The sequence below is a fragment of the Terrapene carolina genome, unplaced genomic scaffold (assembly GCF_002925995.2).
Source record: "Terrapene carolina triunguis isolate 2854851 unplaced genomic scaffold, T_m_triunguis-2.0 Scaffold69, whole genome shotgun sequence".
Classification (NCBI taxonomy): domain Eukaryota; kingdom Metazoa; phylum Chordata; order Testudines; family Emydidae; genus Terrapene; species Terrapene triunguis.
In genome coordinates this window covers 60722609-60735956 of record NW_020664420.1, presented here as the reverse complement: position 1 = coordinate 60735956, position 13348 = coordinate 60722609, and the positions used below count along the sequence as shown (strand labels likewise).

Here is a 13348-nt window from a genome sequence, read left to right as displayed (position 1 = left end):
GTTAGATACTTAAAATACATTTTAAAAATTTGGTCCCTAGTCACTAGGAATAGAGGTGGCAGAACTGGGTAGTTTCTGAGCTTCTGCATATTGAGTATCATGGCAGTGGAGGCCACAACCATGGCAAAGTCTTGGACAAGTGGAGAGTCGAGGCCTCATAGCCTGCTCAGAAAGGTGCTGCTTCAAGCGTAATTCACTGACCACCTGGGTTCTTTTGGTGAACAACTTAAATATAAGAGCACCGCTCCTTAGTACGCCCCTTGCCTGAACACTGCCAGCACCTCATGTAGGGATCACTATTAGGAATCGCTATACTCACACTCACTCTACAGGTAGTATTTGAACCCTAGTGAGGGCATCACACAGGGCAATAAGTATCCTAACACTATCTAGAATACTACTAACTACATAAAAACTATATACAGTACATGGAAGGGTAATTCTCAGAAAACAGATAAGTGAATGTGAAGTGATAACCACTGAGCTCCAACTCCAGTTATGGGCGGTGAGAAGGAACCGAGGGGGGGGTTGGAGTGGCACCGCCTCATATAGCCAGAGGGTGGGCTACACCCACAAGGCATGAATACTGTCCCTACGTGTACTGCTAGGCAAAATTCTCCAGCTCTTATGTGGAATACACAGCTGCATCTACTTGAAGAAGAAGCAGTATTAACTAAGCTGATTGGCAATGGTCTCAGCACACAAATGGCCTAACAGTTAACCTTCTAGAGGTTTTACAGAAGAGTTTTAAAAGAGGGGTTTTGAAGGAGGATACCAAAGTAGCTGTGAAGATGTTTATAAGATGCTCTTCCCAAGCATGAAGGTCAGCATGGGTGAAATCACAAAGGTGCTTATTTGAAAATTTAACAAGTGGCCGATGAAGGCAGGAGTCAACGTATCAATACAGAATGTGAGATGATAGGTAGGGTGGAGATAGGCTGTGAAGGGCCTTGAAAGTGAAGACAAGTAGCTTACATTTGATATGATAGAGGGGGCAAGCCGGTAGAGGGATGAGAAGAGAATGACATGGTCAAAGCAAAAAGCTAGGAAAATCATCTTTGCAGCAGCATTCTAAATGGATATGAGAGGGTCAAGATTGCATTTGTCAAGGCTAAAGAAAAGGATACTGCAGTAACAGACATGAGATGATGAGAACTGGGACAACAGTTTTAGTTCAATAGTTGGATAAGAAAGGCGGTATCTTAGAAATATTATGCAGAAAGAATCAGCAAGATTTAGACAGTCTGAACATGAGGAGCCAAAGGAGAGGTCCAAGTCATAAACAACACCCAAGTTAAGGCCCTGAGTAGCAGGCAGGATGTTGGTGCCGTTCAGCAATTGAAAGAGGACTTGCAGGGGAAGATTAAGAGCTCTGTTTTAGACTTATTGAGCTTAAGATGAGTGCTAGAAATCCACTAGGATATGTCAGAAATACAGGTCAAGATTTTAGTTTGAACAGAAGAACACAGGTTTGGAGTAGAGCGGTAGCACTCTGAGTTGTCAGCAACAGATGGCAGTTGAATTTGTGTTTGTAAATGAGATTACTTAAAAATAAGGTGTAGAGGAAGAAGAGAAGGGGGCAAATGACAGAGGCCTGTGGAAACCCCACAGAAAGTTGGGGGGGGAATGAGGATCATTTAAAGAACATGTTTAAGGAGTGATTAGAGAATTAGGAAGAGAACCAGGAAAGGATAGTCATAGAAATCAAGAGGACAAGATTTCAAAAAGAGCATGGTCAATGTTATTGAAGTCAGCTGACAGGTGAAGGAGGCTGAGGATGGAGTACTGGGGAGTTTTGACTAGGAAGAAATCATTGACGATTTTGGCAAGAGTGGTTTCAGTGGAGCACAAGAGTGGAAGCCAGACTGAAAAAAGGTCTAGAATAGAATTGGAGGAGAGGAACTTCAGACAGCATCTGTAAGCAGCTCATTCAACAATCTCAGAAATCAAAGGGAGAAGGGGCAGTAGCCAGAGAAGCAAGTGAGATCAAGGATGGGTTGTTTTATTTATTTTTTTAAGATGGACAATACAAAGCATGATTTTATTGTGAGAGGAAAGATCCAGAGCAGAGAGAGATTAAGAAAGAGAAAAGTAAAGGAGGAGATATGAGTGGGCATGAGGGAGATCAAAAGATGGGATGGGGTGTAGTTACTGGGGGCGGGGGGGAAGAGAATGGGTTAGAGATAGAGAAAAGGTGAGAAACTTGTGTGCTAAGAGAAGCAGGAGACAATTGTAGGAGGGAAAGGAAAGGCAAGCTGAGGGGGAAGGTCATTTAATAGTTTGTGTTTTCTCTTGCAGGAAATCAGTGAGATCCTGTATGAAGGGAGAAGTGACGGCAGGAAGAGGAGAGGGAGTGGCGAGTGCGTAAAGGGTTCAGAAAAGATGGCTGGGATTGAGGACATGAGATTCACTCAAGTTAGAAACAGTGTTGCTCAGCTCAGAAGATGGCTTAACTGAAATAAGAGTGAATGAATTTGTAGCGGAGGAAGCCAGCCTGGTCACAGGATTTCCATCAGAGAAGCAACGTGGAGCAAGAGCAGGAGCAGAAGAGAGGCCCAAAAAAGTCAAGGGTGGAGGATAGTGAAGCATGGAGAGAATCAACAACCATATCAATAGAAGAAAGGACAGAGGGTGGGGAGGATAGGGCTGAGAGCAGATTAGAAGTCTACAATGCTGAGGGACTGGAAGTCATGGACAGGCTGAGTGACAGGTCCGGAGGGGGGGCGGGGGGGAGTTGATGGGAGAGGGTGAAAGATCCAACGATGGTCCAAGATGGAGCATTCAGCAACAGAGAAATTGGAGAGAGTGCTGTGTTTGGTGAAGACCAAATAAACTGAATGGCCCTTTTGGTGAGTGGAAGAGTTGAATCAGGGCTTCAGGTCAAATGAAGAAGTGAGGACAAGGAAATATGAATCTAAGGGGTCAGATGGGCGATCAGCATGGAAGCTGAAGGATTAATGTAGGGGACTGAGGACAGGAAGAGAGCCAGGAGTCTAAATCAAAGAGGAAGACTGATGGGGGAGGAGTTGGGTGGACAGTAGATAACAGGAACATGGAGGAAGAAAGGAGAGGAGAGTCGGAGGCAGTACTGTTCAAAAGAGGAGAGTCTGGTCCAGAGAAGAGAATGTAAGAGAAGGTGATGCCTCCATAAAAGAGGGTAGTTGCATAGGCGAGGTCAGATAGAGGGATCCAGGTCTCTCATAGCCAAGAGCTGGAAAGAGAGAGATATGAAGCGGTCATGAACAGCTTTGGGTGGTTTTTTGTTTGTTTGTTTAAACAGATATAGAATGGGCATTCCAGACACAACAAGAGAAGGGAAGGAAGGAATGAGGAGTGAGCTTAGGAATGGCACAAGAGGGGTGGAAATGGGTCGCCCATCACTATCGCTCCCTGAATTTCACTTTCAATCAAGAGTTTTTAATCAACTTTCAGAATTTCCAAAGGCAGTAATGTCTGAATTATAAATTAATTCCATAAAAACCCAGTCAAGTCAGAAATTGCCCAAGTAAAATTGCCTGGGCAAATTCAGTACTAACATTAAACCAGATGCAGTGACTAAGGCAAGAATATGCAGTGAATGGATATAGAAAAAATATTTGTAATGCTAATTTAAGAGACTACTATAATACTGAAATAAGTAGACCTCTTACTTCTGCAGCTCCTATTGCTATTTTACTCACTTTCCTCTCTTTCTCCACTGCCCCTCACCACATAATCTGCCATCACCATTCACACCCCCTACTAAGTTCCACAAGACAAATCCTAACAATATGTGCAATTCTCACAGACCTAATAAGATCCATAGGAAGTCAGCATCTTAAGAGCTCTACATAAGGGGAATACTGGGTTTATCTGGAGACTGGGGACAGGAAACACAGCAGTGTGAGGTGGCACCTTCCAGCCCATCCCCTGGTTCACATCCCACCATGAAATACATAAATAATGTTGCCAACTCTTGTGATTTTAATGAGAGTCTTGATATTTGTTCTTTTTATCAGAGTCCCAGCTCTTGGAGTTTTATGATTACATGAGAATATCAGATTTATTTATTTAAGTTTCTAGCCCACATCTTTGTAAAGAAGTTTGAAAATGTGAAAAATGCACCTTTTCGGGTTAAAAAACAGAAGACAAATACTTCCCCCCCTTTTTTTAGTCTCATGATTTTTAAACCAATCATAATTTTGGAGGAGAACATGACTCATGCTTTTTGATCACTTTGGGTTGGCAATAATGGGGAAATCTCTTAAACTTAATCTTCTACTCTACATTCTCAAGATAGATGGAGCAAACCAACTCATTTGAGAACTTTAATTTTGGTGGAAAGTTCTTATTCTATTTAGAAGCCCCTCAAGTGATCAGTTTACATTTTCAGGACTATCCCCACAAATTAAATGGAGAGAGGCTTGCTTCCCTCCCCCCCTTTTCTTTTGTTAAGGGTCGCTTAAGAACACTGTAAGAGATTACCCTATTGTCATTAATAAAAATGTTGATACTTTCTCTAAATTTGATTGTTCTCAAATAAAAAAGTAGTCCTTGCACTAGAGTTCATCTAAGAAGGACAATATTTTTTTATTGCTACAGAGTGTTGTCAAAAACATCAAGGATTTTTTTTTTTTAAATCTGATGAACACCTCAATTCCTAGATGTCCTAATCAAGGAACCCATTCTCATATGCACATAGTTTACAGAAAGATTCTACCTTAGCTTCAGGCCCAACTTATCAATGCTGAGGCCAACGTAACTTTTTTATGTGTTGGGGATGGGAAGTATAAGTTAGGCTTAAAATGAAGACTTAATTGCAACTTGAACTATGGAGCAGCTGCTATTTGATCCTAATATATGTACACAGATATTTTTATTTGGTTCTTTGCCAAATGCAGTTGTCTTATATGCAGCCTGCCTCCAATTCCCTGAAAAAAACCTTATTAAAAATTATGAAAAAATGTAAGTATAACCACCATCATCCAGCATAATATTAAAAATAAGATAACTTTAAGAAATGTATACTTCTAGCAATGAAGCTCCAAGTTTACATATATTTAAGCGCATCATTAAGAGTTACAAAACTGTACAAATATAGTATATATCAGCAAATAATACAGATGTTCAAACCTTTTAACAGCATCCTTTTTTTGGCTATCTATTCCATCCCACCACTTTGAAAAGTAAGAGATTTCAGACCACATGAACTTCCTCTTGTTGTCTTCTTGCAGTTTTACCACCATGTTGTTTAGAATATGTTGTGTCTGATCTCTGAAGTAGTCATCAAAAGTCTTCAACCAACCTAAGTTAAAAATAAGAATACATGGCATAAAATCTAAGTTTAAATGGTCCTATCTAAAGATTTCACCCCATCAGAAAAAGGGTTAGTTTTAAACATTATTGTGTAGCACACATTTAAATGCTCAAACCTATCATACTGTGGGCTATTTTGCAGTGCTAAACTTTAATAAGCATTAGGAATCCTCCTAAGCTGTTTTAAAGTCTGTGTCAATTTTTTGGTTTTGGTTTTACAATTTTTATACCTTGGTTTTTCTTTAAAAAAACATGCTCACCTTAAAAACCTAACATTCCAGCCTGTAGTACCATATTTACATAAAGATAAATTGTCAAACGGCTCAGTTACAAAAGAGTCTTGTAGTTTTAGCATAATCCATGATGAAGTAATTGCTAGGGTAAGGAGTTTGGTTATAGTGGCGGGGGAACACAGAAAAAAATAAGAAGGAAACACAGAAAGAAAAAAGGTTTAAACAGAGAAGGCCTGAAGCTTAATATTTGAAGCAGAAATGACCACTTTAAATTCTTTCTTTGTGGTGCTTACATTTTTTTAACTACTGACCCCTGTAGCCTCCTCTGCCTAGAAACCTTCAGCTACTGCCTCTTTTTGGTGAGACACCATCACCAAGGAAAGACCAAAATGCACTGCAGGCATTGATTCTGGGAAAGGAAATAAGTTGCCTGGGCCCTAGGTAGTGTGATTCCTCCCACCAGCTCAATGTTCAAGCCCTCTCTGACCACTCCCCCCATCAAAGCTTAAAGGACAGGGAAGAAGTTTCCAATAGCTCACCCATCAGGTTTGCAGAGAGGGGATCTGAAAAAACCCAGCAAGCCACACTCCCTCCCTCCCTCCCCCTCCACCTACACACACACACCTAACGCTTAAGAAGGAAGGAGAAGTACACTCAAATCCTCCTCTTCTCTAAAAGATATGGGGGGAGGGGGGCTGGATTAAAGATGCCCCAGCTTCACCCTACATCCATGGCTGGAGAGGAAGGTGAAGAGCCGTGTGTTTTCCCCTAGAAAAAGGGTGAAGAGGAACATAGTCAAGTACCAGTGACTTATGCTTTATGGCTTTTAAGAGAAGCTAAACACAGATACTGAGGGAAAGGATTTATTGCTAAAGGTAATTGGGGATGGAAGATGTGCTTTGTGGATGCATATCAATTCTACCGGCATAAAACACGAAGTGGAGAGTGAGGAAAAAGGATGCTCTGCAGGAGGAGCTTAACCACCTGCTTAGGCCTCAAGTAGGGCTGTGAACAGTCAGGACGTGCATTATTTAAATAGAAAATTGCCTGTCCCATACTAAATAAGTACGGGACACCTTTTATCCCGTATTTCAACATAATAAAAACTGGTTTGCATAATGATATTTTTAATATTACCTTACCTTCCAGTGATACAAAGTTTGCAAAATTAGACAATTTAGTAATGCAGAATCAGTCCCATGATTTACTGAACCGATGTACCTACAGTGCAGAGGTTCCCAAACTATGGGGCGTGGCCCACTGGGGGGGTGGAGGCAATTAGGTTATTGGGGGGCACAAAGACCTGATGGAGCGGCACTGAGAGGCTGGAGTCAGGAGGGAGCTCTGTCCAGCCGGAAAAGCAGACAGGGCTCTGTGCAGATGGCCTTAGCTGCCAGAACCAGGCTCCCTGCCCGCCTCGCTCCTCCACTGCTGCAGCTGCCACCAACCAGCAATTATGTTCCCCTCCTGGGGGTGCTGGCAGAGACTCTGTGAGCGGGAAATGGAAAGTTACATCCCGCAAGTACTGACCCCCCTGCCAGACAGAGCCCCTTCCTGACCCTGGCCCTTCAGCACAGCTCCAGGGCACACAGCCCCATCCACTTGCCCTGCTAGACAGAGCCGGCAGTGACAGCAGACAGGGAGACACTCAAGGGCTGGAGTCAGCAGGGAGCCCTGTCCAGCAGGGGGCCATTACTCACAAATGCATCTTCTGCTCCCCTCCCAATCTTGCCCCTTCAGTGCTCCCTTGTTCAATTCCGGAGCTGGACCCCAGCAGCCAAGACAGTCTGACTGCGTCAGGGCGCAGAAGGGTTCCTCAACTGCCACATGGTTAGTTCTCCCCATCTTCTGTGGTTCTGGGCATCCCACCCCTGGCCCCCATGGGTACAGGGTACTCCTCCCCCATAGGCGTACTAAAAAAAACAGTCCTGTATTTTTGAAATACAATGTTGGTAATCCTAGAAGGGAGGGCATCTTGCCATGAGATTCTTAACCCCCTCCCCAAAGACCCTATGAAAGTGCACAGGGAAATACTTCATATTGCTCCCTTTCACAGGCCCTGCTGGGAGCATGGTTTCTTCACCCCCTTTCCCAGGGTGAACAAGGAAGGGAGATGATCTCTATCTACCTAGAACACATGTAGTCTCTTCCTTTTCCTGATGTCTGTAGCTGCAATGTATATTGCTGTACAGTGATGACAAAGGAAGGCAACAGGTGGCTTTGGAGTGAAAACAGCAGCTGCAGAGCACCCCTCAAGAGTAAGCAACAGATGAGAAACTTGTCTCTGTAACATTTAAACACTAAAGGGGATTTTTCATCAAAAACCCCACAACTCAACATACTAGTCCAATACAGCTCTGGCAATACTAGCATTAAATATTGCTTCAAGGCCAGCAAATTAATACAAAAGAATATTTTAGTGTGTGACATCAAACAGAAAACCAACTATCCAAAAAAAGCTTCCTTTTTACTAAACAGATCTTCTCTGTCCAGGTATTCAGATCCTATGTACTTATCTTAATGACTCAAATTTTTTTTTTAAATTAAGGTTTTACTTCTGTTAGTATTGCAGAGCCAATACATTTTGGCAAAAATAAGCTAATTCTTTTCCAGTTCACACATCCAAATTGTTGACTAAGTTTCATATGCAAAACTTTTATTATTGGTGATGTATGATAGCCACAAAGACTAAAGCTTGACTTTCAGGTTTCAGATAAAGTTTGCAGAGCTGGCAGTTGGGGGGGGGGAGGGGAAAGACATCTTTTTACTCATAAATTGAGTAAAATAGATTTTTTTTTAGGTCACAGAGGAAAAAGAGAACCACCCTCAGTGCCAGTTTTCAGAGTGTAATAGCACTTTTGTGGTTTCCTTACGCAGCAGCATCTCTTTAAAGCCTCAACTAGGATTATAGCTAAGCTTTTTTTAAATCATATTTAAAATCTAAAGGAATCATCCCACAATTCTAAATTTTAATAGATTTAGTAGTAGGGGCCTAAGCTGTTTGACAGGGTCACTTAGTGGAGGGAAAGTACATCTTACAAGAAAAAAGTAATTAAAATAAGATTGCTTAAAAACTAAATATAAAACATACAAATTGTTTGAGATTGCAACAGGTTAACAAAAGTAGATAGTGAATTATTATATGCAAGGAGACTGAAAAAGGAAAAGCAACAAACCAGACAAATTTCTTATTTTCTCTAACTTGCTACTTTTATCAGAGCTATAATTTGCTGTGAACTACATCCATTCCAGAGAATGTTTTGTTGTGGATTTTTCCACGCAGTAGGAAGTGGGTTCAGAATTATTAATTCATTTTCCTTTCACATTTCAACAATCAAAGACAAATATTTCAAAGATATTTATGTGAACCAGCACACCACTAGAGGACTATGAATTAAGAACTGTTTACACCATGAAGTTCTTCTGGAATAGTTACAAATATTACCAAGATCCCTTCTAGTCCAATGATTACGATATCACACAATTAATAGAGAATGGATTGAAAGATAGCTTGTTACACTTTTTCCTATACACAGTAAAACTGGCACAACAGAACAGTAAATTAGCTTTTACAGATGCTATACAATAGAGTAATCAAGAAGTTTTTTTATGTTGAATTATATTTTATACATTAATGCAAAACTTAATACATTAATATGAGACCAACTAAAAAAAACGAACAAGTGGTGTGTATTCAGCAAAAGAAGCTGCATGCCAGGTATTACAGTGGAACAGCAGCAACCCTGAAAGCATTGTGTAAAACGTCTGGCTTTAACTAGCCCTTAAACCCTCTCCGTAGCTCACAAAACTAAACATTCAAAAGCCCCTAAAAACAGAATTAGAAATACTCCCCTTGAATTGTTGATAGTACCGGGAATACTGACAAGCACTCCTAGACTTCGTTACGAACCCTCATAACTGTCCCTTTTCTGAAATTTTGGAAACATGTCTTACACTTTTTGGTATCCTGTAACTAATCTTGGCCCCTACAATGTCCCCCCACCACTAGGCCCTATGGGTAACATAGGGGATGCATACAAAATTTAGTACTATTTTAACCTGTTCACTTTCCCATCATAAAGTGAGATTACTCAGCCTGTGCAGTAACTAGGGTTGCCAACCCTCCAGTATTGTCCTGGAGTCTCAAGGAATTAAAGATTAATCTTTAATTAAAAATGTCATGTGAGAAATTTCCAGGAATACATCCAACCAAAAACTGGCCATCTTAGCAGTAACTGCAGTTCTTCGAGATGTGTATCTCTATGGGTACTCCAGTTCAGGTGTGCATGTGCCCCACCCATCTTTGATCAAAGATTTTCATTAGCAGTGTCAGTTTGGTCCGTGCACGCACTGCTGATATCCTCGTGTTCCGCACTGAGGCTACACCAGGCTGTGCGGGTAAACTGCCCTCAGTTCCTTCTCCATCGCCAAGTCTCAGAAGGAAACTTCAAATCAGAAGGAAAAGAGGGCTGGTAGAGGTGTCTCCCCCTATGGGAAATCCACTAAGAACTAAAATTACTGCACAGGATAAGTAACCGTTTTTCTTCGAGTAGTGTCCCTATGGATGCTCCACCTCAGGTGACTCCTGAACAAGATCCCCATAAGGAAAACAGAGTTTTGGAATAAAGTCCAAAACATAGCAAAAGAACTGCATTGCCAACTCCCCCACTTCAGATCTAGAGGAATCAACTAAGGCATAGTGTCTGGAGACGATATGTACTGAGGACCTGTAGCGGCTCTGCAGATCTCAGACACTGGGACATTTTTAATTAGAGCTATAGATGTAGACAATGGAGTGAGCTGACACACTGGAAGAGGGTGGAACACTAGCAGCACTGTAACAATCAATAATACACGCAGTAATCCATTTAGATAGTCTTTGGGTAAGAATAGCACAACCTTTACATCTGTCAGCAAAAGAACAGTTTAGTAGACATTCAAAATGATTTAGCCCTATCTGGATAGAAGGCCAACACCCTTCCAACATCTAGAGTATGAAAGGATATCTCCAGACTGGAATTACATGATTTTGCAAAGAAAACTGGTAGGTAAAGGATCTGATCCAGGTGAAACTCTGGAGACATTTTAGGAAGAAACCTGGAGTGTAGCCTTAAGGAAAACTTGTCCTTATAGAATATTGTGAAAGGAGGTGTGACGGGTTCCCCACCCTTCAGGGTGCTGCCTGGAACTGTATTATCACTGAGCCCGCCTGACCCACCAGTCTGGGCTCCCCTTTAACCCTGTAATGCTGTGACAAGCTGCAGAAACACTCCCGGTCTCACACTTTCACCAGCACACAGGTAGGGACACACCCAGCTGCAGAAACACAGAGACAATGAAATCAGCTCTGCATGGAAAGGCTCAGCTAAGGAATTGCCCAGTACTCAAATGCACATTCCCCCGCAGAGGGTAAACCCAAAATTGTACTGTCTTGCATTGTACAGAGAATTGTACAGCATAAGCTCATGAAATTCGGCCCCTCCCTCAATGTGGGGAAGGATATACACAGCTTTCTGCCCCAAGTTATGATTTACACACACACTGGTTTTAGACAAAAGAAAAACAAGTTTAATCACTTAAAATCTATCTTTTGTAGTTTATATAAGGGATAGCAAACAGACCAAAGCAAATTACCTAGCAAATAAAACAAAAACGACATCTAAGCTTAACGTACTAACAAAATCGATATGAGCAGCAATTCTCACTCTAAACGTTGTTCTAGGCAGTTTGCAGAGAGTCTTGAAGGCAAGCTGCACTTGCTTCCAGCTTAAAACTCCAGATATTCCATTCACAGGCTATACCACCCTCTACCCTGGGTTCAGTCCTTTTGTTTCTCAGGTGTTTCCAGCAGTCTTCTTTCTTGGGGGGTAGGGGGAGTCAGAGAAGAATGAACCACGATGTCACTCCCCTGCCTTAAATAGTTTTTGCATATGGCGGGAATCCTTTGTCTCCCAGTTTGATTCCCACCCCCGGTCAGTGGAAAAACACTAGTATTATCATGGAGTCCAGTACCAGGTGACTTGGTCACACGTCCCTGTAGGGTCAGGCAGCCATAACTCGGAGGCTATTTGCAGTGTCCCCAGGAAGGCTTCTCAGGAAGGCTACCCGGTGGGTGAGTAGCATCTTTTAAGACCTATTGTTCTCCCTAATGGCCCTTCCCAGCGAGCCATCTAGACTGATTTCACTCTGTCTAGTGGGAGTTCCCCAGATGTAAACACATTTGTAGTAGATGCATAGACAATATTCCTAACTTCAGATATGAAAATAATACATGCATACAAATAGGATAATCATATTCAGTAAATCATAACCTTTTCAATGATACCTCACATGATCTATCTTGTATAAAATACATCATAGTTAGGCTATAATCATATTATGACAATATTTCCATGAAGAATATGGGGCATCAATGTAATAGCCACTAAGAAGGCTCTTCTCAAACAAATACAGTAAGGAGCAGATCACCATCAGTTCAAAAGGAGATTCCATGAGATTTTTAAGAACCAAATTAAGATCCCAAACTGGGATGGGGACTTTCACCTGAGAGAAAAGATTTTTTTCAGACCTTTCATGAACCTTACAGTTGTAGGATGAACAAATAGTGAGAGCCCTCAATCGTATGCAAAGCTATTAATTAAGGCAGCCAAAAGAACCTTGAGAGAACTAAGTGGCCCGTTTTCTTTAGTTGCAGCAGCTAATCTAGAACAAAAGGAAGTGAGGCAGATTCAGAAACAGCTTTCCGGAATTCACACCAGTGTCTAAATTTTCTCCACTTTTGAAAGTGAATATTTCTGACAGACTCTTTTCTGTTATTTAATAATGTCTGCTGTACCTCTGCAGAACAGGACAATTCTAACCCCACAAACCATGGAGGAGCCACAACTTGAGGCAGTGATTACTCAGATTGTGATGAAGCAGTCAACCGGTGTACTGGGAGAGGAGCTGAGGAGTGATTGGAAGATTTATCACTGGACAAAGAGCTAGGTGAAACAGATAAGGAAACCATGCCTGCCTTGACCACATCTGGGTTATTAAGATAACTCTGGCCTTATCCTATGATTTTGTTCACCACTCTGAGAATCAGAAGCTTTGGGACAAATGCACAGAACAGCTACTTTGTCCAAATGAAGAGGAAAGTATCCCCCAAGTAACACAATCTTAGCCCCCCCCCCCCCCCGAACAGAATAGATGGCAATTTGTTTGTAGCTGTGGCAAAGAGGTTCACTTTTGGTAATCCCCACGTTTGAAATACGCTGACAAGAAGCTGGGAATCCAACTCCCATTTATAGTCTCGAGGAAAAACACCTGCTGAGAGCACTGGCTGTGATATTTTGACTGCCCAGGAGATACACTGCTGAAATTCCATGCAATATTTTATGCACTAGTTCCATAACCTTATTGCTTTGGCAGAAGGGGAAGAGAATCTCGCTCCTCCCTGCCAACTAATATAAAACACGCCGGCCACGTTCTCTGTCATAACTCTGATAGACATAAAACAAAGGCAAGTATTTCTGACCACTCTGAGATCCAATAGGTTGATGTGGAGGGTGGGTTCTTGGGGGTGACCTTCTGCTCTGTACTGTTAGAGCATTGAGGTGCATTCCCCATCCTAACAAAGATACATTCATGCTTACAATTACCACTGGTGTTGGTTGGAGGAAGGGGAGTTGTAACGGGAGAAGCAGCACCCTAATGAGTAAAAGGGGCTGCACCTCAATACATCAGGAGGGATGAATAATCTGTTCTGCACCTGTATAAGAATAGGTCTGGAAGTGCACATCGTCGTCCAGCCTGGGGGGCAGTGTCCCGCCACTGAC

General features: G+C 42.0%; 1 protein-coding gene across 1 annotated transcript in view; it reads right to left on the bottom strand.

Moving 5' to 3' along the window:
- MAN2A1 (mannosidase alpha class 2A member 1) overlaps positions 1-13348 on the bottom strand; it is a 209564-nt gene that overhangs the window by 147599 nt on the left and 48617 nt on the right. Inside the window, exon 4 of the mRNA XM_024196940.3 lies at positions 5113-5284. Within this exon, the coding sequence (XP_024052708.1) occupies positions 5113-5284 (172 nt within the window). The remainder of the gene's footprint in view (positions 1-5112; positions 5285-13348) is intronic.